The following is a 27,201-nucleotide window of genomic DNA, read 5'->3' on the forward strand; positions in this document are numbered from 1 at the left end:
AATTTCTTCAGCCAGAGGGTGTCTAATCTGTGGAACTCATTGCTGTAGAAGTCTGTGGAGTAAGTCATTGAATGTCTTTAAGACAGATAATTCTTGATCTCCTTACTAATCAAGCACCTATGGAGAGTTAGGAGAATGGAGTTGAAAAACATATCAGCCGTGATCAAATGGAGCAGAATTGATGGGGGGAATAGCCGAATTAGGCTCCTATATCTTATGCTCTTTACAGTGAACTCTAAGAGTGGGGCTGTGCAGCAGACCATATGTTGTATGGTAGAATCACGTGGATAGATTTTAAACTGCTAACTGCAAATAAAACACGCAATATGGGCTATCTGTCCAGTTTATAAACTATACCCCACTTAACCCTGCAAGTTAAATATTAATTGCTGTGACTCTAGAAATAATTTGGGTTACAGCCTGTTGAATCAGACCTGACTACAGACTCATGTGTTTTAAATTAACATCAGCTTATTTACAACTGCCTTCAAAGTCAACAAAGCCACATCACTCCATATAGAGTAGCAAGACAACATTAAAGGAAATGGAAAATTTTCCTACAGTGATGTAAGTAGAGAAAGATAGCTGTAAGAATGGTCTCTGGTCCAAGATGGCAGTGGATTAGAACTCCTGGGCTGGAGCATATTCTCTGGATTAGAGTGGTGCTGGAAAAGCTTAGCAGTTCAAGCAGCATCTGCAGTCATTGTTTTTACCTGGAGCACATCCTCTGACCACTTTCCTTTTCTTTTGTTATTTCTGTCTTTTTTAAAAAAAAAACTAACTTGACTTGTCCTGAGGTTGGACAGCATCAGCATCGGCTACAGCCCAGCGCACAGACCTCTGGTGGGCCTGGTGTGGAGGAAAGTGAGTCCCTACTTAATTTTCCGCAGCAAGCGCAGGACGTAGAATCGGTGGCTGCTACACTGGCAGAGACAAAGTCTGTGAAGTCAGCCTAGCAGCAAAAGATGGTGCCTGAGGATCGGCGATTTCTTTGGTTGGGTCTAGTGCTGCTGGCTTCAAGGTGAAAGGGCATCATGGCAACATCAATGTGATGGGCCTAGTGGCAAAGATGGCACCTGAGGATTGGCTATTTCCGCGTTGGTTGGGTCCATTGTCGATGGTGGTGAAGCAGTAGCTGTGCATGAGTCATTGAGAAGCTTGCTCAGGACTGATGGATTCTTTTCAAGCTATATCTTTGTTTTTCCTTCTGCTTAAATTATTAAAAATGGCATTTCCTGGTGACAGTTGGAAGATTTTCACTTAATTTTACTGTCACATTTTACAGTAAAAATACAATAAAATCAAAATCGCATGAAATCAGAAGCGGGGTAAAAATAGGAGTTTACCTGTGGAAGCAGTGGCATAGTAAATTGCAAATATTTTGCTCTTGCTGAAAAGAGAGTGTAAAAATAAACCTGATGCAAACAAGCCAGTCAGCCTTAAATTCAATGGTAGGAAAGTTTCTGAAACTAATGAGTCAATACAACTAACAGTCACTTGGGTAGATGTGTGTAAATTAAGGAAGAGCAAATTTAAGGGTGATTTGTATTTATTTTGATGAGGATAAGACTTTTGATATAGTGTATATGGACATTCAAAAGGAATTTGATAGTGCCAAACAACAGACTTGAAGTGTAGCATTTGTGGAATAAAAGGAACAGCAGCATCACGTGCAATATTGGTTGCACAACAGGAAGCAGCTATTGTTTGTGGATGTTCTTTGGACTGGAAGAAGGTTTATATTGGTGTTCCCTAAGGCTTTGTGTTAGGATCACTGTTCTCCTGATGCATAATAATTACCTCAACTTTAGTGTAGAGAGCACAATTTCAAAACTTGCAGGTGATAGCAGATGTTGTATGTGAACTGTGAGGAGGATAACGTAGAACTCACAACAGAATGTGAACAGGTTGGTGGAGTGGCCAACATGTTACACACACAATTAAATGTAGCAAAATGTGGATTCATTCATTTTGGTAGCACAAATGTGAAGAGACCATTCAGAAGGGAGTGCAGATGCAGAGAGACCTGAGCCTATCTTTCTAAGAGTCAATAAAATAAATCAACTAAATAAACCAATGTCAAACCCTTAAAGAGGTAGTACCACAAAAATCAAATCATCAAACTAACCATCTATCTTCAAATCACTTCAAAAAGGCCAAGATGATGTATGCATAAAATTAGAATTCTGCCATTTCACAAAATATTTACTTTTACTAGCATTAAACCTTAATCCTATCCATGCCATATGACATGTAGTTTAGTAACCTCTCAGGTGTTTTTCTTCCTCAGTTATTTGTTAACTTTGGAGAATATGGAGAGTTCCAATTACAACAGAATTTTTATCCTCTGCTTTGAAAATTAAATGAGTTCTCAACCTTTTATACACTAATTTATTATCTCTGCATTGCTTGTTTCTTTGTAATCCTCTAAAGATGTCAAAAACTTGAATAACTCTACAGTTCTGAAAGCAGTGGAAAGTTCTCTATAAAATTTCACTCATTTTCTAGGCTGAATAGTGCTCAATTTGTATCAGAGGGAATGCTCTATTTTCCTCTACACTTGAAGAAATGAAATAGTAATTGACTACTGCTGCTTTTGTAGTCAATCCTTCCATTCATCCAACTTATTCCGCATGTGCCAAAAAAACTAATAAAATGTTTATATTTTTAAATCAACATGAGTCTCAACATCATTTTTGAACTATGTGAGGAGTGAAGAAAACAAGGTATCACAGGAAAGGGCTGTGTTTCTAAGTTTCTAAACTAGCACAGGGAAAGTAAAGGTTTATAGGCATAAGAGAGGAAGCTGTTAATAAAACATACAGCGTCCTACAATTTATTCAGGAGTAGGTACAAAGGCAAGGAAGTTATGTCAAACTTATATGAAACTGTTGTTTGCCCTGACCTGGAGTATTGTGTACAATGCTTGACCCTACACTTTGGGCAGGATGTGAAGTCATTGAAGAGGGTTCAGAAAAGATAAAGGAGGGACTTCAGTGACATGGATTGGAGAAGTCAGCACTGTTACTTGGGGAAGTGAAGATTGGGAGGAAATTTGATGGATATTAACATAATTTTAAGGAGTCTGGACATAGTAAATAGGGGGAAAGTGTTCTCACCATTTTCACAGTTCTCACAGGCCACAGATTTAAGAAGAAGCAATAGCAACAGGAGAAAAGGTTTTTTAACGTAGTAATCGGTTAGGCTTTGGATATGCTGCTTGAGTGTATGGTGGCGGCAGGATCAATTGATCAAAGGTATATTTGGTTATGATTTGAAAAAGAATGTGCAGGGACTGTGGAGAAGGTGGGGAAATGGCAGAAGGTAAACTGCTTTTCCAGAAAGCAAGCGTTGTCAAGAGGGGCTGAATGATTTCTTGTGCTATAACTAGTGACTAGAAGATTGGAGAAGAGGACTGTAACTATCCAATGCTGCTTGTTCTCTTCCAGTGCTAACTTTATCTGGTTATTCCAACATGCAGTTGATCCAACTACTTTGGCAATGGTCATGAAACATCAGACATTCATATGCAAAGACCACTTAAAAGCGGTAGAACATGGAGAGAATTGAAGTAGTGAAATTGAGAAGCTTTATTTAATAATGTGTACAGCAGGATGTGAATGAGTTTCAGTTCATTAAGAAGTGGCTCATTCAGAAGTGTATTTGAGAAAATCAAGCTTTGAAGTCACAAAAGGGAAGCTCACTGTCTACATTTACACACGTCTCCCTTATTGAAGAAAAGGAAGAAAACTAGGGTTGGGACTGAGCAGCGTACATTTGAGGATGCTTGTGGTGCAAGGGTAGTGTGTCTACCTCCGGGCCAGGAAGCCTAGGTTCAAGTCCTACCTCTCCAGAGTTGTTTCATAACATCTCATGAACAACTTGATGAATACGCGTTTACAGATTTGATCTCTGTAGTTTGAATAAATGCAGTTTTACCAGAGAACCAGTTAAATGTTACAGTAGATATTCCAATTCCTTTGCAATCACATACACAGTGGCCTAATGGTATTATCGCTGGACTGTTGATCCAGAGATGCAGGTATTGTTTTGGGGACCCGGGTTTAAATCGATGGTTTTTGGTGGAATTTGAATTCAATAAATATCTGGAATTAAAAGTCTAATGATGACCATGAATCCATTGTTGAATGTCGGAAAACCCATCTGGTTCACTGATATCCTTTAGGGAAGGAAACTGCCATACTTGCCTGGTCTGGCCTACATGTAACTCCAGACCCACAGCAATGTGATTGACTCGTAACTGCTGTCTGGGCAATAAATGCTGGCTTAGCTAGTGATGCCCTAATCCCGTGAATGAAATTTTCAAAAACAATTACCAGTACCTGGTCTGCAGCCCTGCAGGTTACAGCGCATCAGGTACAGATTCAGGTTCCCTTTAAATCACTTGAGGGATGCAAATTAAGCCACCAACCAGATAGCAGGTTCCAAATCCTACCATTTTCTGGGTGAAAAGGATTTTCCTCATGTCCTCTTTAGTCCTTCTACCAATGACCTTAACTCTGTGAATCTTGGTAATTGATGCACTACCAGGGGAAACAGGTCTTCCATGTCCATCATATGCAAGCCCCTCATTGTTTGGTGCCTTTTGATTAGGTCACCCCTCAGCCTCCTCTGTTCTAAGGAAAACAACTAAATCTTTTCTCAAATGTGCAATTTTAAAGCCCTGGCAACATTCTTGTAAGTTCCTCTGTACTCTCTCTGGAGCTATTATATCTTTCCTCTAATCTGCTGACTAGAATGGTGCACAAACATCAACAGTGGACAACCAGTATCTTATTGTATGAAATATCATATTATGTGAAGGAAAACATGCCTTTACTACCTCATCTACCTGTCCTTTTCAGACATGTCAACATGCATTCAAAAATTTCTCACTTTCTCTACCCCTTTCAATACCACAATGTATATTCCCTTGCTTTGATTCTCTTCCCCAAATGCATAATCTGAATTCTATTTGTCACTTGTTTGTCTTGTTCACCTCAACTAAGCCACATGCGGCAGTTAACAGACATCCTCTTCACTGTGAACTGTCCCCATCAATTATCTGGCCAATTTTTTGTGTGCCCTACAAATTTCCTTCACAATCTGAGTCAATTCAAATCTCTAATTTTACAAGTTCAGGTTGGCCTGAAGCTGACTACAACTTATCACAAATGCACAATTTGTATAAATGCACCCTATCTGCTAAAGTTGCTGCAGTTAGCATTCAGAACAGCCACAGAATGTGGTGCAGGAAAATGGGATGGTGTATCTTCACCATGTGGAGCGTGGTTACAGCAGTGGAGGATGCAATGATTCTGATGGAAATTGAAATGGAAACTACAGTAAAATCAGGATCACACTTCCAGACCCCACTAAAGATTTTGGCAAAGTGATCATTTGAGATTACTTTGGTAACCTCTGTGACCACACCATAAGTTGCAAATGCAGTGCTATTTAGAAATACTTGATGTCGCTTGGAAGGAATTTTTGATGTTTGATATGTGTGGTAAGCAAATTCATCAGGAAATTTTGTGAGAAGGCAAGGCAGAAAAGGAGTAGTCCCCTCTGACAGCAAAGTGGACAGAAATGTATGCTATTAAGTTTACATTTTCAAAGGTAAAAATGATAGGAAGTTATCTGTTTGATGCAATAACTAGTAGCATGGAGCGTCAGTATAAATGGAATATGTTTTTGGATTTCAGCATTAAGTGATTTTTTTCCTGCTTCAGGATCATTAGTCAATCTTAAGTAGACCACTAATCCTCTATAATCTAAATTGTGTATCTAAGTAACCATGCTGAGATTCAGGGATAGCAATGGCAAGCTGTTATCCCATCTGAGCTATTAGAAGGCATCATGTGTAGCCAACAAATGATTAAATACACACTATAAGACCACAATTCAGACTCTAAGACAACAGAGGGATTATTAATAAGGAATAAGTGAACAGAATTTCTCAAATCAGTGACTCAAACCCTTCACTATCTTTACCTAAAATAATGGGCATTCACTGCCTATCTTTACATGGATTTTAAATGGGCTTGCTCCATCTATAAAATATGCTGCAGTTTTTAAAATTCATCTACCTTTTCTGCAAATTGACAAAACTTCCAATACATTTGGAAAGATAAAAACCAATTTGTTACTTGCATAAAATCATCAAACTTCTAAAAATACATTGAGAGTAAATGCAATAAACCAACAGCAGCTATAATAATTGTTAAATCAACAGTTATTCATACGCCTTCTTACTGATACCAAAATGCAGTTGTCTCTTCAAGTGACATATAAGCAAATATAAACAAAATGACAAAATAATGAACTGAATAGCATGACACTGAAATAGCCATGGATCACTAAGTGCTACTGAACAATAACACAACTAAATATATGGACATTTTAAAATAATTGCTTCAAGGAATTAATCATTGCTGGCAAGGTCAATATTTATTACCAATATTATTGTCTCTAAAATGATGGTAATCACCATCTTGAATCATTGGCATCGGGATGGTGAAGATACTAGCATAGTGCAGTTGCAGGGTTTTGATACATCAGCTATGACAAAATCAGGAAGGGAAGTTGGAAGGAGCTTTCACGCGACATGTCTTTTTTAAGGCAATGGCAGTCATAGCTTTAGAAAGTGCTACTGAGGGAAGCTTGGCAAGTTGTTAGAATGCACGCTGCAAATGGTGCACCAGTGATGGAGGGCATTGATTGTCTTAGTTGGTGTATGGGGTGATGATCAAGCAAACTACTTCGTCCTGAATGGTGTCCACCTTCTTGTGTATCATTGAGTATTCCAGGCAAGGAGAGAGTATTCTAGCGCACTCATGGCTTGATTCTTGTTGGAAGGTTTTGGACAGTCAGATGTGTCATTCCTCACTGCAGATCCAACTTCTAATCTGTTACTGTGTCCACAATATTTATGTAACTGACACAGAGAATGCTGGAGAAACTCAGCAGATGTGGCAGCATCTATGGACAGAGAAACAGAATTAATGTTTCAAGTCCATATTTATATGACTGATCCTATTAATCATATGGTCATTGGTGACCCCCTAAGATATTAATGGCAAGAAATTCAGTTATGGAACTTCCTCCCTAATGATATCATACGTATACCTCTTGAAATGGATTGCAGCAGTTCAAGAAGGCAGCTTACCACCACTTTCTGAAGGACAACTAGGGTTTGGAAATAAATGCTGTGATACCCACTTCCCATGAGTGAATAAAAAAAAGGGGAGGCAGTAGGACTCTTGTTGCAGATGGTCAATGTCTGACACTGTGTGGTGCAAGTTTAACTCACTACATGTCAGTTTAATCCAGGATATTCACAAGAAAAGGGGAGGGTGAGGAAAGAGTGAACTCGAAAGTAGTCGTTAATGAAAAATGTCTCCAAACTGGAATGACAGGAGTGCTAATGCAATCTTCAGTATAATTGAGGAAGAGATTTGAAATTGTAGTTTGCTATTGTCATCAAATTTTGTCAGAAAATTCAAGCAATATGGGCTGTAGGAATCAGTTGAATTACACCTTTTTACAGCACCAACGATGTCCGTGGCATATGTTTAGTTAGCTGCTCTGGACACTCAGTTTTGGTGAGAGTATTGTACAGGCACAGGAGACGTGTACTGCAAGTAACCAATTTAATCCAGAGATTTAATGCCAGAGCTTGCATCTTGGAGCACAATGTTCTAGCTAATGTCATCCCTTAACTTTACACAGCTGAATATAACTGCAGCTATAGGAAGCACTCCAAGCCCCTCCCATAATCAGTGCTATTTAAAGGGATCATTTGGTTTTTGGTTAGCTGCTGAATAATTTCTACCTGCTGTTGCTTTACTAGATGATTCATATTGCTACTTAAAGTACTTTCAGTCTACAGAAAGTGACATGCCATATGCTCAAGGATTTTGTCCTGACTTGAATTCTGTACAAAACTCTCTCAGCCTATGGAGGAGTTTGCATCTCCTTGTTTGACAGTCTCTCCTTTAACCATAGCAGAACAGGGAGAATGAACAGAGGCAAGAATGGAGAATGAATGTTCAAAGATGGGGGAAAGGGCTCTCAGCAACTGCCAAAACCTGCCAATTCTCCTATCTGAACCTCAATCTGGAATAATATGTCCAACATCTCCCCTCGCTAAGGATGTCCTCACTGAAATTTGCTATTTGCAACCTCAGACCAGATTATGGGTGGCATTGCCAATGGCTACAAAGAGGACAGTGGCCATAAACATTTACACCTCTTGCTCCATCCTGTCTAAAGCAGCCAACATGTCCCAAATTTTTGTCCACTGGATCAAAGGAAGAGCTGCATCCAAAGGACTGAAAATATATCATTCTTTAGTCAAAAAGAAGTGGGCACCATGAGACCTTGGCTTAGTAAGAATTGCTGATTTCCCTGAGGTGCAGAATACTACTAACTGCATCATATTGTGGGTGTCACAAATCAATTTTGAGATATATCACAACTGGAAATGATTGCATTCTCTCAATACCCATACGGGCGGTATGCAGGATCAGTTCTGATATTCTGCCAGCAAACACAATTCTTCATTCTGCAGCAGTCCTCTAGTCCATTTGAGCCACTACAGCAAAAAAAGGTAGCTGCTGGCTGACAAGCAATGTCCACTGATCACATGGCTCCAATATGAAACCCATGCATTTGTGGGCATTATGCATATAACCAAAGCACATGAAAAATGATGGTGCAGGCCATTGGGATATTTAAACAATGCCTTCACTACCTGAACCATGCTGGAGGAGACCTGTAGTACTTTTATTGTGAAGATTTGTTGTGGTCTGCTGTGTAATACAAGCCTCCCCACCAGGACGGCACAATCTTTGCCACCAGGTAAGCAACAACCAGCCCCAAAGAGGAAGGTAGGAGGCAGCCAACACATACCCTTTCCAGATAGGCTATCCATATTGACTCAACCAAATGCAGTACCTGTAAGTGTGATCCCACTTGCTCAGTCCAGCACCTTAGCTTCCCTCTTGGACTGACCATTACTTTGTCTTTTTGACCATGTAAGTATAAAACTATGACAAAAGTAAATTCAAAACCCTAATTACAAATCAAACCATCCATAATTCCAGACAGTCAACTGACCAACTTTGTGTGTTGTCTTACAGAATACAAGGGGCAACACTCAAACTTTGTCTATGTACACCCTAACTAGACCATTCCTTATACTTTATGGAATGATTTAATAGAAGCTTCCAAGATATTGAAGGAAACAGGCAGGGTAGACAGAAACTATTTCATTGGTTAGGTAGCCTAGAATTAAGGGAACCTGTGTACGAGTTAAAACCAAATCTTTTGCACATGAAATTAGACAAGACTTGGATAAAAAGGCTACTTTGAAAAGGGAACAAATTGTAATTGAATCATAGAGAACTACAGAACAGAAAATGGCCCTTTGGTCCATCGCATTTGTGCGAGTCAAAAACAGCCATCAAATATTCTAATCCCATTTTCCAGCTCTTAGCTCTTTGTCTGCCTTGGCATTGTAAGTGCATGTCAATGTTATGAGGGTTCTGCCTCTATCACCCATATCACCCATTCTCACTATTCTTTGTGTGAAAAAGTTTTTCCTCACATCTCTGCTAAACCTTCTGCCCCTTACCTTAAATCTATGTTCCTGGTCATTGATCCCTTCATCAAGGGAAAAAATGTTTTCCTGTCTACCCTATCAAGCACCTCATACTAGTGAGATAGTGAAAGATATTAATGTTATCTGTCTTTAACACATAGGAGTTTTTAACATAGGGCCACTTGATAACAAAAGGGTTTTTTATAAAGTTGATCACTACAGCTCAGTAATGTGTCTGACAACACTTTACTAGGATTCCTGAGGCACCACACTGGCAGAGTGACAGTGTCTTCACAGATCATGGATTTTCAATCCTCAGAAGTAGCAGCATTTGCCTTTTCATCAGTGCCCTTGCTGTTGCTGGTAAGCTCAAACTGCTGCAACAGGTGCTGACATGGTACAGCCTGGACCTGAACTTTCTCGGGCCAGAGCTCATGCCAAGTTATCTCCCTCAAAGTCAATAAATCGATTCCTGCTCCAAATGTTTATGTTTGTACCAGTAACTGTTCTTGTCCAAGAGCAGTACCATTTCTGTAGATACTTTATGGTAGTGTACCCTCTACCATTAATCACTGGTGACAGTGAACAAACTTGACCCGGTGTCACAGACCCATCGTGGTGGCAGATATCACAAGGTCATCTAGGAAAATACCAGAAATCCCAGAGGGAGGCAGTGAAACAGTTCAGAATACCTCATCCCTCTCCTATTCTCCCCAAGGCTACACATTCAGCTTACCCCTGCTCTCAGCAGCAAGTGCTGTGATTTTGAGGTTTTGGGGTTTGATCGTCTTTGCTGAATGAAGGCTTGTTTTTTTTTCTTTCGCCTGTGGAGCGGGGGGTCGTGCATCAACTGCGAGCCAGGCTACTTTTGAGCACAATGTGACCCCTGTACTTTTGAATGCACTATTTCACTCGGCTGCCATTGTGCTGCACTGTCTCTGGTCGGTGTCCGGTTCCAGCACCTGAGCAGCTGGAGATTTCTCCGGCTGTGGGGCTCACGGTGTGCGGCTTGTGAGGGGGTGGAGGGGATGAGTGAGTGAGTGAGAGAGAGAGGGAGCTGCTTCCGATTGCAGACACTGAGGCGGCCAATGAAATCTGCCACATCTATTTGTAAAAACAGTGCGCTTTTACGTAGGCGCAATGCTTGACGTTGCGATCTCCAGTGGTTTCCATGACTTCAGTTTAAGGGGCTCTTCCTTGGCACTGGAGCAGGTGAAGGCTGCTGCGGGTCACCCAGCTCCCTCATTCATTCCCAGTGGGACTATGGTGAGCCCGCTGTGCGACTTCCTGATGCTCACAACTCGATTCCTGGTGAGATCGTTCCTCTGGGCTCTGGCGTACAGTTTCTGCGGGCTCTGTGCCTGCCTGGTCTCGCTCAAAGTTTTATGGCACATAATCAGGAAACCGGCAGAGACCTTCCAGTGGACAGTCCGTGAGACGCTGCCCGCCTGTTTAAATGACACGTCCCTGGGCACACACTGTTATGTGCGGATTAAGGTAAATCAACACTGGGAACACTGCACGCACGTTTGGGGGTTTAGTGACAGCAAGCCAGGCTGCTCTTTACAAATTGTTTTTTTTTGCATGTATTCTGATCATTAACCCCCCACCCCCGGTTTATTCCTGTACCCTGGTCGCTCAGCCGGAGGCCTGTGAATGATGTTTTAATATTTCCTCTGGGGTGGGACTGAACTGTTATGGAACGCTTGTAAACATCAGACCTTGAAATGAAACGAAAACAAATCGTATTTTTTTTAAATGCACATCAACAAAATACAACTACAGTGTTTCGAAATGGCTGGATCGCTTCAGTTTTTCCTGAACTATGTACCAATGCACTGCAGTCCTTGCGCCACATTAACATTTCTCCCATTTTGCCGCGATTGTTTATCCCCAGCGCGGAGCGTGTGGACCAAGTGCTGAAATTAGGGACAGCTCCTCAGCGAAACGCGGCACAGCGCCTTAGAAACGCACTCCCTCCATTCACTGACTAATGGTTGCAGAGCTCAGATTTTGATGTGCATCATTTTGATATCAGTCCACCGTGGCTGTCCGCGCAGTTTCCCCCAGAGCCACGTTCATCGAACTTAGAAACTGTGTCAGGTTTTATCAGAAAGTAAAGAGCTTTTTACCGGCCACGCACGTTCTCTCAGTGTAGGTCACCCCTAACTATGCCTTGACTAGCACGTTATTGGAATAGTAATTACAAAAGTGCTTCAAAGCAAGCAAATCTCATGTGGGCACCACATTGGAATAGTTGTAAGAATCTTTGGACCCAAATTTCGAAAATTTATTTTCTTCCCTTTTTTTCCTTAATGTTGGGGAACTCTGCCTGAGAAAAAAGCTAAAGATTTTGATATAAATATTTATAGTTGCTTATAAAAATGGCATTTCGAGTGAGACAAAAAAAGGCGGGCCAATTACAATTTGAAGCTACTGACCTGACGGTAGATTTTTTTTCCCCTGCCAGTCATATATTTTAATGGAATCTTTAACAGTTTGGTGTAGAAGATGAGTAAAGCGTGATTGTGCCTTATCAAAATTAAATGAGTTGCAGTGAACAGTTCTTCGAGATCGGATTTATTTTGTGGTCTCAGCTGTTTAAAAGGTCAAATGGTTAGAGATACAGTGGCCATTCGTAGTTTTTCTGAAACAAAACGGTCTGAAACATTGTTTTGTTTAGCCGTTGGGTTTCAGATTGGCTCAGATTAATTCACATTCTCTCACGCCACAGCTAACAGTCAGTATTGTAAAAATCTTGTGATTAGCTTAAAAGATGCAGACATTTATTTGTGCCACCTCATTTCTCACCACTTTAAGTGTAGAATTAGGAAAATACCTTGAGACCATGAGAATAATTTAATACTGGGCGTCATATTAGTCTTTTAATCCATTTTTTGTTATGATGTAACGTTATAATGAACATTTCAGCACCTTTTCCTTAAATGTAGTTTTGAGCTCATTAACTGGATTTTATTTATACTACTTACACACACTGGAATATACAACACCAATCATGCACAAGGTTAGAAAATTGTTGAGCAGATCAGTGATTGAAAGATCTGTGATCTATTGCTGTTCTTCTGTCTTGAGCTGCAAGATTTCCTACATGTGTATGGATTTCTGCTCTGTGATTTCTGCTGATAATAAATAGCATTTTTTTGACATCTAGTGGATGAATCCATCTGTTATGAACTGCTATTATCTTTGCCTTCTGTTTCTCTCAAAACTAATTGCTTTTCATAGGTTATTTCAGGTGACCTATTCTTCCTGGAGAAAGTGAGGACTGTAGATGCTGGAGATCAGAGCTGAAAATGTGTTGCTGGAAAAGCACAGCAGGTCAGGCAGCATCCAAGGAGCAGGAGAATCGACGTTTCGGGCATGAACCCTTCTTCGGGAATCCTGAAGAAGGGCTCATGCCCGAAACATCGATTCTCCTGCTCCTTGAATGCTGCTTGACCTGCTGCGCTTTTCCAGCAACACATTTTCAGACCTATTCTTCCTGTCCATTTCAAGCTCTCTTTTTGTTAATTCAAGCTTCAGTGCTACCGTGTGTCATAGCATTCTGCAACATGAAATGCTGTGAAATTTGAGTTCTCTTGTCAGCATGGGTACTTTGAAGCAAAGCACACTTCAGAAATGATGCTGAGAATGTATGGATGACATCCTTAATGATGGAGGGGGAATTTAATGATCCAGAGGGAGTTAACTCTTCAGGATGATTCAAGTTGTTGCCATAGTCTTACCAGACCATACGGACTTCTCTCATTAGAGAGAGAAGTGACAGGTGGTGATTTGACCTGAGGGCAAGGGAAGAGGTTGAGAAAGAGATACCTTCAGGATAGCTTCAACTGGTGATGGGAATTGAACCCATGCTGTTGGTATCACACTGCTTTGTAAAAATAACAATCTGCAACTGAGCTAAATCAATTCCCTGGATGAATCAAGAGATATACAGGAGAGGATTGGAGACAAAGCACAATTGATGAGGTGGGGAGCTTTGAGGTAGTTTCTTTTATTGAAGTGATGGTTTTGAAAGCAGGGAAAGTGTGAGCAAGGTTTAGCTGGGGAGGGGCAAATGGGTAAATAATGGGTAACCTGAATAATGGAGATCTTTGTATCACCCAACTGGCCCAGAGACAGAGGTCTTCATAAGAAAAGAAAGCAGAACACAGAAATAACAAGCAAGCTGAAGATGAAAGAGAATATTTGAAATACATGAAGATGAGAATGTTGGAGAAGTAGGCGGGAAGGAAAAATATGCCCAACATTAAGGACCTTGGTGTTTTCAAGTTTGCTGAGGATTGTTCACAGCTCTTAGTAAAATATCATTATAGAAAAAACTCTGTGGAAGCTCTGTAATCTTCCCACACTGTAGCGTAGCTGAAAGATTGAAAAAGAAGTTAGCTGAATGTGTTGGGTGTGGGGAGGATGTGGGTGTAAGTGATGAAAGGGGAAGAGATGTGGAGGAGAATGCTAGAATCTAGAGCAATTAAGGTCACCTATATGTTCCTAGTTACCATGCTTCTTTCAAATGCAGATTTACTGAAACACAGATGCTTTCCTGCCTTTTGAAATTAGATCACTTTTTTTGCTCATTTATTTACTGATGTTATTAAAATCTATTTTAAAACTTGAATTGTAATATATTACTTTGGTTTGGAAACTGCAAAGAATTGCATATTCTATTCTTGCTGGTTAAAACTGCAAAAATGGTTCAGATTGTGTACAATGATAGGATTTCAATGGTGATTAATTTTCGGGTTACAAATTGGATACCCTATTTGGTTAGGAGGAAATGTTGAGGGCTAAAATTCCAATAATGCCCTAATTTCACTAGAAGTAATATAAGTTATCTTAGTTTACAGCTATGGTCTCCAACATGTAGACTGCGATAGACTGGTGGATCAGAGTCTCTGACAGTTGATCTCATCTTCTGCCTGTGTTCCCTCACCGTGTGCATGTCAGTCATCACGCCAGGTCTGGAAGCCACACTGCTAGAGAAAAGTCCATGTTGTTATCAGGCTTTGCCAGCATGTTGCATTGTGTTTCAATGGGGTCCATTACAGAGTAAAGCAAGTTTTGAGATGGCAATGTGAACAAATACATAATAAATATATTAGGAATTGATGTGTGAAGCCAATATATTACAGTACTAGAAGCATAGGAGGTTATTCAGCCCATCATGAGCTCTGCAAGAGCAGCTCAGCTAGTCCCATTTATCTGCCTGTTCTCTATAGAGCTGCAACTTTTTCCTTCAGCTCTTTATCTAATAGATCCTTGCAGGGCAAATAAAAAGTTTGGGGAGTAGTGCTGTGCCCCACGTCCAATATTTGATCTATACAAACCAAACAGGGGCCACAGAAACAAATTGTGACCACAGAAGAGACCTCCTGCGCCTCCGCACTTGAAAGCAGCAATTAACATTCTGGATATTTTAAAGGCATAGACCCAGAGACCGACCTGCAGAATGACCTGCAACAGAGTGGTGTCATGTGCCTACAGAGTGAACCAATACTGATGAATGATGAAACTGGACCATCTGAAAAGAAATCTAAAATGTACAACTTCCACATGAAATGGGAAACAAATTTTGGTTCACAACTGTAAAACATGGCCAATAAAATGTCAAAGTCTTTAAACATGTAATGGGGGAGAGCTGGAGGGAGAAAAGAAGGGAAAGTGTGACTAAGGATTGAAATTTGACAAAGACATGATGTTGGAAAAGAAGCAAAGTAAGGATTACAAAGAGTGTTGGTATCCATGAGTTAGTGAACTTTGTCATCCTTCATACTGGAAAGAAAGGCAAAAACACGCCTCTTAATGAAGGACTGAATGAACCTGGGGATGTAGACAGCTTGGAATACAATGCTGATTAAGGGAGAGATTGCCCTTATTGACCCTTTATATATTTCAGTATCAAATTTTGTTCCTTAATGCTTTTATAAAATGCCTTGAGACATCCTATTACACTAAAAGCCCTGTGTAAATGCTAGTTGTTATAAATTTCATATAAACATTTGCAAACAATATTCTATATGGGTTGGCAGGAGAAAAATGTCTCTGAAATCTAGTGGATTGTTGTAAGTGCCAAATATGTTCACAAATATCCTTCAGGGAAGAGAACGGTCAAGCCTAACCTGCTTTTCCTAGACTTGATTGCAGTCCTACATTCTGAGGTTAATTCTTTATGGTCAAAAACTATGCCTGACCAGTATTTTCTGTATCATTACCTACAACATTAAAACTGTCTCCTAAACCTCACCCCATATGGCTCCTATTTTGTTGAATGTTTAATTTATTCAGGGAACTGTAATATACTCAAGGGTCTGTCTGTTTATTCCCATGGTGAAAGTGAATACTGCAGATGCTGGAGATTAGAGTCAAGAGTGTGTTGCTGGAAAAGCACAGCAGGTCGGGCAGCATCTGAGGAACAGGAAAATTGAAGTTTCAAACAAAAGCCCTTCATAGGAATGAACATATTTATTCCCATGGATAGGTGTAGAATGTAAAGATTACTTATTGTGTTACATAATGGTTTCAGCCTGATCTAATAACACTGGAGTATTTGGTAGCTAGTTTTTAGTGCAATTAGTCAATGCAGCACATGTGTATACAAAATATGTTTTTAAAAACTACTAGTTATTTTGAAAAGGATGACAGTCATAATACTCAATTTCTCTTTTTTTCTGTAAACTTCTAGGAGTCAGGATTACGGTTCCACTATGTTGCTGCTGGGGAAAGGAGCAAACCCCTTATGCTATTGCTGCATGGATTCCCAGAGTTCTGGTAACATCTTTGTTTTTACTTTACTAACTCAGTAGTTTATACCAATTGAACACTTTGCTACTCTATTCCCTTATTATGTGAACTTGATTACTAAATAAAAATACAATGAACTGCAGCTGATATGATTTGACTGATTTCCCAGCAGCAGTTCCCAAGACAGAAGAACATTAAGAAATGTATTGCTTTGAATGTTTCACTAAACCATAATTACCATCATTTCCAGTAACTGTGTTGCAACTACTTGACTTGGTGTTGTGTTTAAAGCTATAATCTGTAATGTATACTGAATTATTGATACCTGGAGCTCTGAAGTATGTGTTATTTTAGATAAGTTTAGGAGTGTACGCTTCACTGCTTATTTAACTGTGACTGTAGGCCCATGGTTAAAAAAGGACTATAATTTGGAATTTTTAATTTTATTTCCTATTTACTACTTTATACTGAGAAGAATTGTAATGTTGAACTTCTAACTTATTTCTTTATTTTTCTGCTTTTTACCTAAGATTTTGTACCTGGGTACCTTGTACCTAAGATGCCACTGTGAATGGCAACATTGAAAAAACCTTTCTCAGTACTCCTGTACTTCAGTAAATGTGACAATATAATCTAATTCTAATTCCAGTTCTAATGTAATACTCGAATTGCTGTTATATTGGTTGCTGTAATGAGGGTGAAAGGTTATTGTAGTATTTGACCTGGAAAGTCATGGTATCATGTACTGTTGGGAGAGACAGAGAGAAAGAGAGAGCTCTACACATCTTTCTTATTCCGTGAGAGTTCATTGAAGCACTGCTTGCATTGAATCCTAGTTTTTAAGATAATGCTCTTGTTGTTGACAATCTCAGCCATGTCTCTCCATGTCGGGTGCAATAGGTGCTTTTGGATCCAACAAGCTTGGGGTCCAAAGACAACTTCTTCCTCTTTTCTCACTAACCTCTTCAAGCAGGACCTCAAGGGACCACACCTGTGAAATGTTTGAGCAATTGCCTATACTCACAGTAAAACTGTAAAATCTCATAGAAGAAGGTACATCTTTGCTTTGAGAGGTGCATTTCTGCTCTATTTAGATATTGCAAGAGAGTAGGTTTTCCTGTCGGGTCAGTCACGGAGTTGGAAACCCACTTGCAATTTTATAAGGAGTTTGGGAGTTGAGGTATGGTAAGCTTCTGCTCTTGGATGAGAGGTTTCACAATTGTCCCACCAATCGCCAGCCCAAAATCAGCCCCAAACCTCAATAAAACAATGAATGTATAAGATTGATGTAATGCAATTATTCAGTACTTAACCATAGAATCATAGAATCCTTACAGTATGGAAGCAGGCCATCGGCCCATCGAGGTTACGCTAATCCTCAGAACAGCATTCCATCTCGAACCCCCCCCCCATCCTATCCCTATAACCCTGCATTTCCCACAGCCAATCCATCTAACCTACAAATCTTAACAGCAAGAATGCTCAGTCTCTAATAGGCGACTGACTGTGTGGAGTTTGCACATTCTCCCCATGTCTGCGTGGGTTTCCTCCGGGTGCTCCGGTTTCCTCCCACAGTCCAAAGGTGTGCAGGTCAGGTGAATTGGCCATGCTAAATTGCCCGTAGTGTTAGGTGAAGGGGTAAATATAGGGGAATGGTTGTGCTTTGGCAGGTCGGTGTGGACTTGTTGGGCCGAAGGGCCTGTTTCCACACTGTAAATAATCTAATCTAATCTAATCTAATTTTGAGTAGCACCATTGGCACTGCATAAGACCATAAGATATAGGAGCAGAATTAGGTTTTCATTGAGCCTGTTCCACTGTTCAATCATGGCCGAGATGTTTTTCAACCCCATTCTCCTGCTTTCATCCTGTAACCCTCGAACCCCTTACCAATCAAGAACCTAATATAGAGTAATAAAGATATACAGCATGGAAACAGACCCTTCGGTCCAACCTGTCCCACCTGCCAGAACCCGGCCCATATCCCTCCAAACCCTTCCTATTCATGTAACCATCCAGATGCCTCTTAAATACTGCAATTGTACCAGCCTCCACCACTTCCTCTGGCATAGAGTGGTGCTGGAAAAGCAGAGCAGTTCAGGCAGCATCCAAGGAGCAGGAAAATCGATGTTTCCAGCAAAAGCCCTTCATCAGGAAATGCCTGAAACGTCGATTTTCCTGCTCCTCGGATGCTGCCTGAACTGCTGTGCTTTTCCAGCACCACTCTAATCCAGACTCGGGTTTCCAGCATCTGCAGTCCTCGTTTTTACCCAGTTCCTCTGGCAGCTCATTCCATACACGTGCCACCCTCTGTAGGAAAAAGTTGCCCCTTAGGTCTTTTTGATATCTTTCCCCTCTCACCCTAAACTTATACCCTCTAGTTCTGGACTCCCCGACCCCAAGGAAAAGACTTTGTCTATTTACCTTATCCATGCCCCTCATGATTTTGTAAACCTCTATAAGGTCACCCCTCAGTCTCCGATGCTCCAGGGAAAACAGCCCCAGTCTGTTCAACCTCTCCCTATAGCTCAGATCCTCCAACCCTGCCAACATCCTTGTAAATCTTTTCTGAACCCTTTCAAGTTTCACAACATCTTTCCGATAGGAAGGAGACCAGATTTGCATGCAATATTCCAACAGTGGCCTAACCAATGTCCTGTACAGCCGCAACATGACCTCCCAACTCCTGTACTCAATACTCTGACCAATAAAGGAAAGCATACCAAACGCTTTCTTCACTATCCTATCTACCTGCGACTCCACTTTCAAGGAGCTATGAACCTGCACTCCAAGGTCTCTTTGTTCAGCAACACTCCCTAGGACCTTACCATTAAGTGTATAAGTCCTGCTAAGATTTGCTTTCCCAAAATGCAGCACCTTGCATTTATCTGAATTAAACTCCATCTGCTACTTCTCAGCCCATTGGCCCATCTGGTCAAGATCCTGTTGTAATCTGAAGTAACCCTCTTCGCTGTCAACTACACCTCCAATTTTGGTGTCATCTACAAACTTACTAACTGTACCTCTTATGCTTGCGTCCAAATCATTTGTGTAAATGACAAAAAGTAGAGGACTCAGCGCCAATCGTTGTGGCACTCCACTGGTCACAGGCCTCCAGTCTGAAAAACAACCCTCCACCACCACCCTCTGTCTTCTACCTTTGAGCCAGTTCTGTATCCAAATGGCTAGTTCTCCCTGTATTCCGTGAGATCTAACCTTGCTAATCAGTCTCCCATGGGGAACCTTGTTGAATGCCTTACTGAAGTCCATATAGATCACATCTACTGCTCTGCCCTCATCAATCCTCTTTGTTACTTCCTCAAAAAACTCAATCAAGTTTGTGAGACATGATTTCCCACGCACAAAGCCATGTTGACTATCCCTAATCTGTCCTTGCCTTTCCAAATACATGTACATCCTGTCCCTCAGGATTCCCTCCAACAACTTGCCCACCACCAACATTAGCCTCACTGGTCTATAGTTCCCTGGCTTGTCCTTACCGCCCTTCTTAAACAGTGGCACCACGTTAGCCAACCTCCAGTCTTCCGGCACCTCACCTGTGACTATCGATGAACAAATATCTCAGTAAGAGGCCCAGCAATCACTTCCCTCGCTTCCCACAGAGTTCTAGAGTACACCTGATCAGGTCCTGAGGATATATTTATCCACCTTTATGCATTTCAAGACATCCAGCACTTCCTCCTCTGTAGAATGGACATTTTGCAAGGTGTCACCATCTATTTCCCGACAGTCTATATCTTGCATATCCTTTTCCACAGTAAATACTGATGCAAAATACTCGTTTAGTATCTCCCCCCATTTTCTGTGGTATCCATCTCACTCATAATACACTCAATGACTTGGCCTCCACAGCCTCTACAGCAATGAGTTCCACAGATATTCCACCCCTTGGCTGAAGAAATTCATTCTCATCTCAATTGTAAAAGGTCATCCACTTACTCTGAGGCTGTGCTCTTGGGTTGTGGTCTCTCCTACTAGTGGAAACACCTTCTCCACGTCCACTCAATCCAGGCCTCACAGTATTCTGTAAGTTTCAACCAGATTTCCCACTCATCCTGTTAAACTCCATTGAGTAAAGGCCCAGAGTCCTCAAATTCTCCTCATTGACAAGCCCTTCATCTATGAGATCATTCCTGTAATCCTCCTCTGGACCCCCTTCAATGCTAGCACATTTTTTTCTTAGATATGGAACTCAAAACCTCTCATGATATTCCAAATGTGATCTGATCACAGCGTTATACAGACTCAGCAGTAGATCTCTGCTCTTGTATTCTATCGCTCCTGAAATGAAGGCTAACATGCTTAAGAGAATCCTGAACCATGACTCCAAGTCCCTTTGATGTGTGAATTTCCTTCAGGTCTCTGAAGCCTTTCCCCATTTAGAAAATAATGTAAATCTCTATTCTTCCTACCAAACTGCATAACCGTACACATTTTGTTCCATCTGCCATTTCTTTGCCCATCCTCCTAGCCTGCCCAAGTCCTTCTGCAGCTTCTCCACTGCCTTAACACTACCTGTCCCTCCTCCTATCTTTTATCTGCAAATTTAGCAACTATGTCCTCAGTTCCTTTGTCCAGATCTGTATCCAGTGAATAGTTGTGGCCTCAACACTGATCCCTGCAGAACATCACGAGTCCCTGGCTGCCACCTTGAAAATGACCCCTTTATCCTCACTCTATGCTTTCTGCCTGTCAACCAAATCCTCTGTCCATGCCAGTACCTTGTGCCTAATATCTTGAGCTGTTATCTTATTTAACAGCCTCGTGTACAGTACCTTGTCAAAGGCCTTTTGGAAATCCAAATAGATCATATCCACTGACTCTGTTTTGTTTAACCTGCTTGTTACGTCCTCAAAGCATTCTAACAGATTTGTCAGACATGACCTCACTTTCGCAAAGCTGTGCTGACTCCACCCTATAGTACCATTTTCCTTTTTCATAATTCAATACCTTTTGTTAGTGGATGATATTATGTTTGTACCATGAAGTTAGCCTTTTATTATATACTTTATGAGCTTTTGAACTGTGTATACAACTTTCTCAGGTTGGTTCATCACAAATGGGAGTGTGTCATTTTCCCACATTACCTATGCATCATGCTGTTAGCTAAATAAACTTGGGTCCACTTCATTACCTATAATCATCAATGACATTGAAAATGGACACGACCTTTGCTGATGACATCATTTCTTCCCTCACCATGAGCTTTCAATGTGAAAAGTAAGCTATGACGCAAAATCTCTACCGGGACAAAATTGAATAGACAAAATTGAAAAAAAAACAGAAAGTGCTAGAGGAACTCAGTTGGTCTGGTAGTGTATGTGGAAAGAGAAACAAAGTTAATGGTTTGAGTCTGGGGACCCTTCTTTGGAACTTGAAACCAGACAAAATTGAATTATCCCTTGATATATAGTGTATCTACTATAATGAAAAAGCAAGTCTGGTGGTTCATTCAGAAAAATGGACTGTGATGGTTCCCAGCAAGATCTGGTTAATGGACTGTAAATTGTCCAATTGTGAAGCCTTTCTCCTTGGATAGATTCTCTGTCTATTGATTAAGATTGGACAAAAATTTTCACCTTGGCTAAATGGTGAAATCTAATTGAACTAACAAAAGGTATTGGTGAATGACTTCCTGAGAATATGGTGGATGTGGGTACAGTTACAATGTTTAAAAGACATTTGGGTAAGTACATGGATAGGAAAGGTTTGGAGTGATATGGGCCAGGAGCAGGCAGGTGGGACTAGTTTAGTTTGGGATTATGATCAGTATTGAATGGTTTGACCAAAGGGCTTGTTGCCATACTGTATGACTCCATGGTGAAATAACTCCACAGAGGCCAGTATCCCGTTATGAGGTCACCCTTTATTTACACATGGAGAGTCCTTGATACTTATCCAGTTCCCTCAGAGCCAGCTCTCAAGAGTATCAGAATGCTTGACACTGTTTTTTTTATTGTCAGCCAAGGCTCCCCAATTGACCAGGTTAATAGCGCCGACCAGAGAACTCAGATTCAATAATGTCCACTTGGCTGAGCTCGTTACAATCACTACAAGTGGTTAAGATCATCTAATTCATTAAGGCATAGCAGCTATTATCAGAGAGCCATTGCTCAGGAATCCATACCTCCACCATTGCAGGTTCGAGTGGTTGGCGGAAGGGAGGACTGTGGCTGCGAGAGTGACCAAAGATGGGGACGTGCTGGGTGGTAGAGGCCTGGGCTGGACGTTGGTGCAGGAATTGGCAAGCAGGGTGGCAGTGGACACCCAGTTCATGGCTGACGCCATCCTACACCTGAAAACGGCAGCGCTTGGACTCGATGTTGTGTACCAGTTGGAGGATGCTCAGGCGTGCGGTGAAATTCCGTCTGCACGTTCCCCTGTTTGGTTGGAATTTCACATTGGCCCCAAAGTCCTGAACCTGCCACAACCTGAGCTGCCTCCTGAGTATGTGCTGTGCGTTATTTCGGGAGGTGAAATAACAGTTCCTGTACAGGCTGCTGCTGCATACCGTCCACCTTGATTCTTATGTCTGCTGCCTGGACATGCCTTAGCATGCTTACTTGCCGCTGGGCAGTGGGGATGTGGATGTCTGTCTACACAGGAGTCCTCCATCCTTCCATCAGGAACCTGGGGTGGAGGGTTTTGCAAGCAGCAATCCCTTATAACTGTAAATTGCAGTGGTTCACGGACTCCATGCACAACAGTTTATTTTGCGGTGCTGCGGAGTCTGTGGACCATGTGTATATTAGTTGTGGTGTTACCACTTCCTTTTTTAATTATTTGAAAAAGCTTCTGTTGTGATTTTTGTTGCACTTTAGCCCCATGTTCCTGTCCTTTGGCCACCATGCGCAGAGGTGAGAGGGTAAATTGGAGAACCTTCTCATGGGTCTGCTCCAGGGCCTGGCCAGGCTAGGCTGGCAATAAACAGGTCCAGGCAGTAGACCATGGAGTGGGACATCTCTGCCAACTGCCTGTCCCTTTTCCATGGTGATCTTCAAGCCCACGTATCATTGGAGAGGGATCATGTGGTGTCCACTAATGCTTTCAATGCCTTTAGGGAGAGGTGGGCACCGGGGGGATGCGGTGCTTTAATTGCCTCTCCAACTTCATTTTGATTGAGATCCCACTTTCTTTCCCTAAGCTCCTTTCACTTTTTAATGACAGCATTTCCTTTAACAGGCTTTGTTTGAAAATGTTACATTACCCACATGAGTGTTTTACTGGTGATTGAGAAAAAAATGAAGGAAACTTGACATTTCTTATCACAGTTACTAGTTCAGCATTCTAAAATAGCTAAATCTGCCTAGCCTGGAAAATTGAAATCCTGTTTGGCACACTGTATGGAGAAACTCTTACCTTCTCTTCCTGAGTTAAATAAAGTGCAAACTCAAGGGGCCCTATTCTAATTCTGTAACTAAATTGTTTTTTAGTGAATTGCAATTGCACTCACTAATGGACAAGAAGACATTGACTTTCTCATTATTAGAATCTGTCTTCCCCAACATTAAAAAAAATGGTCAAGCTGCAGATTTTCAGTTGGACTTTTTGGAGCAGCATTCAAAACTGCTTGTGCTTAAATCTTATTCCCATTTTTTTGCAAGCACACAAGAGCTCATACAAATACACCCCAGTGTTCTGTATCAGGCCAACTGTTCAGGCAAAAAGCCAATAACAAAGCTTTGTGCATCTCTCGACCTGCCTGTAGAGACACGTTCCAAATAATGTAATTGCTTGGACCACTGTCTCTAGTGTGCACAGTTGGCCATCAATTACTGAGCGAGGGTTTCTGGAGCAGACATTAGTCTTTGGAAAATCTGTTGCTCATTTGTCTGGAGGTACAATTTCTACCATGTCTTAATAGCAGTCTGAAGATAGTCAGTCTCATAAGAGTCCTTAAACTATGTTTCCTAATATACTAAAATAGCCTTGGGTTTAAAAAAAACTCTGTCATACTTAAAATGCCTACATTTGCAGTGAAAGTGCCCTGCAAATCTGACTAAAACACAAGGACATTCTTAATATATTTACAATGGGAATGTCCTACAATGAAGACTATAGTGCTAGGGCATTCTATATTTATAATCAAATGTCCTACATATGAAACAACTGTAACATGCAGATGGTCTTTTTCACAGTAAAAGGAGATTAAGCTGACTCAAGTTAAGTACAAGTTTTCCAGGTATGTATTGTTCAGTCCCAGTGTCTTAAAACCAACATTATAGTATGCTGTAGCTACAGTACTTTTAAAGTCATTGTATCTGAGTTATCAATATTTCAGAATAAATCCATCGCTAAAACGTTTGTATAATTTGTGTTCTGAACCTTCCTGTCCTTGATCTAATTTTGATTTACTGGATCAGTTTCATTTTGCCCACAGAATGTTTAATAAAATATTGCAAAATTCAGGTGTACCATTCCTATACTTTCAGGCATTACAATTTCATATTAGAATTTATAACATTCATAACATCCTCTAAAATGGAATCCAAGTATTTCATAATGTCTTGTGTAAGAATCCGTGGTAATTTAAAAATAGAGTTATTTAATGAAAATGTCTATATTTCCTGCAACATAACCAAACATTCAAATCTCAATTAACTTTCAAACTTGGCAATAACTTAGAGTTAAAATTAAATTAAAATATTGAAGCAAGCCACTTATCCTAATCAGTCCAAGATGTTTATCCTCCACTTGCATTATAATTTTAAACAACTCGATAATGTTAATCACTCCTCAATTTTATCTTCTAACATTTGCAATGCTTTCTTAATTTTTTGCAATTTATTTTACCACTATCTCAGTTACACTGACTTGTACTTTCTCTGTTACCTCAATCTTATTCCTACATGGGAGAGACCAACACTGCCTTATCTGCTTGAGTTACCTCAAGTTTTAATGTCTTGTGAACGGCAGCTCACAAATTTCCTTGTGTTTCTGTATTATCTAACATTCATCCATTCAGAGTATAATCATATTCTCAATACTTGCACTGAATTTCACCCAAAACACTTCCTTACCCATTCCACTATTCTTGCACCTTCTTAAATGGTGAATATTTAATCACTTAAAAACATGAGCTTCATGATTAGATTAGATTACATTACATTACAGTGTGGAAACAGGCCCTTCGGCCCAACAAGTCCACACCGACCCGCCGAAGCGCAACCCACCCATACCCCTACATTTACCCCTATACCTAACACTATGGGCAATTTAGCATGGCCAATTCACCTGACCTATATATCTTTGGACTGTGGGAAGAAACCCACGCAGACACGGGGAGAACGTGCAAACTCCACACAGTCAGTCGCCTGAGGCGGGAATTGAACCCGGGTCTCTGGCGCTGTGAGGCAGCAGTGCTAACCACTGTGCCACCGTGCCGCCCTTTTTTTTTCATGTATTTGAAAGTTAGTTTCCCACATATTTAAATAAAATCAACACAAATTATATTACATCTATTGCAGAAAGGCCATTAAAGCCTTGTATGCATGGATTCACCATGATAATGCCAGAAATCATAAACAGTAACAATGAGGAAATATTCAAACCATTTCTGCTGGCGCAAAAAGGCTGAAGAGATTTAATAGAGTTTTTATTAAAATTCTGATGGCTTTAATATGGTGGGTAAGGTTACTTGAAAAGAATAGTCCATCTGGTAAGGAAGTCAGTGACAAGTTTTCATTGACTTCCAAGGAGAGAGATTAGAAGTTTCATTACACAAAGCATTGTTCAAGCACAAAGTGCTTTTTGGTAGGTATTTGAAGCATACACCATTGCTTAGAAACTATTTAAACCAAAAAATTCACAAAATTGTGGCAAGAGACGAGCACACTAGAATTAACAAGGTGCCAGCACACATCCCGAGATGAATAGCCACCATTGCTGTTAACTTTGAAAGTTCTTCATTTGCAGGACTCTTTCAGGCAGTCTCTTACTGGTTGGGGTAGAAATATTAGATTAACTTAACTGTTCTGCCAGTCTCAAGTGGAGCACACAGCAGCACTATATATGTGGGACATTTGACTAGAAGTATAGAATGCCCTTACACTACATTCTCCACCATGGATCATTCCCATGTAAGCACACTAAAAGTATCCTACTGTTCTTGGAAGATATGCAAGGCATTTATTTTTGCTGTAAATATGGAATTTTCATATAATGGCAATCTGTACCCAAAACTGTTTTAATGAAAAAAGCTGATGCAACTCCTGAAAGTTAACAATTCAAAATAAAACTGAAAAGTATATTTGAATAAAGGCCATTGCTTTGAGGTGAGTGGATGTTCTGAATTCTTATTACATTGCTCTGAATTTTTATTACATTGCATTTGGAAATGCTTATTTTATTTGTATTCATTTCTGGGACATGTGCATTGCTGGCTAGTCCACCATTTATTGCCCATCCCTAATTGCTCAATAGACATTATTGTGCAACTTGAGTCACATGTAGGCTAGATCCAATAAAGACAGCAGATTTCTTCCCTAAAGGGCATCCGTGAGCCAGTTGGGTTTTTACAATAATTGACAATAGTAGCATGGTCACTATTAGGCTAGCTTTATATGAATTTAAATTTCACCATCTGCTATGGTGGGCTTCAAAGCCAGCACCTAAAAATAATGTAGGCATGTAGAAAATCAGGTAGAATAAGAGTGAAGTTAAATGTGAGCTTACCATGAGTTACGATGTAGCTAAGTGCAAAATACCACTTTGGCTGTAATATAAGTGAAAATAAAAGTACAAAAAGTATATTTTTTTGCAGGTGAAGATTTATGTAATTTTGCAGAATGTTGATAATAATGATTGTATTTCCT

The 27,201-nt window shown here is 40.5% G+C and overlaps 1 protein-coding gene across 1 annotated transcript in view; it reads left to right on the top strand.

Moving 5' to 3' along the window:
* The first annotated feature begins 10,704 nt into the window (after positions 1–10,704).
* The window catches only part of ephx4 (epoxide hydrolase 4), a 70,056-nt gene continuing 53,559 nt past the window's right edge, over positions 10,705–27,201 (top strand). The window contains exons 1-2 of the mRNA XM_043700123.2: positions 10,705–11,101; positions 16,308–16,393. Coding sequence (XP_043556058.2) covers positions 10,745–11,101; positions 16,308–16,393 — 443 coding nt within the window. The 5' untranslated portion in view covers positions 10,705–10,744. The remainder of the gene's footprint in view (positions 11,102–16,307; positions 16,394–27,201) is intronic.

Source organism: Chiloscyllium plagiosum, unplaced genomic scaffold, assembly GCF_037043375.1.
Source record: "Chiloscyllium plagiosum isolate Xiang-an unplaced genomic scaffold, Cpla_swu_hap1 HiC_scaffold_9, whole genome shotgun sequence".
Classification (NCBI taxonomy): domain Eukaryota; kingdom Metazoa; phylum Chordata; class Chondrichthyes; order Orectolobiformes; family Hemiscylliidae; genus Chiloscyllium; species Chiloscyllium plagiosum.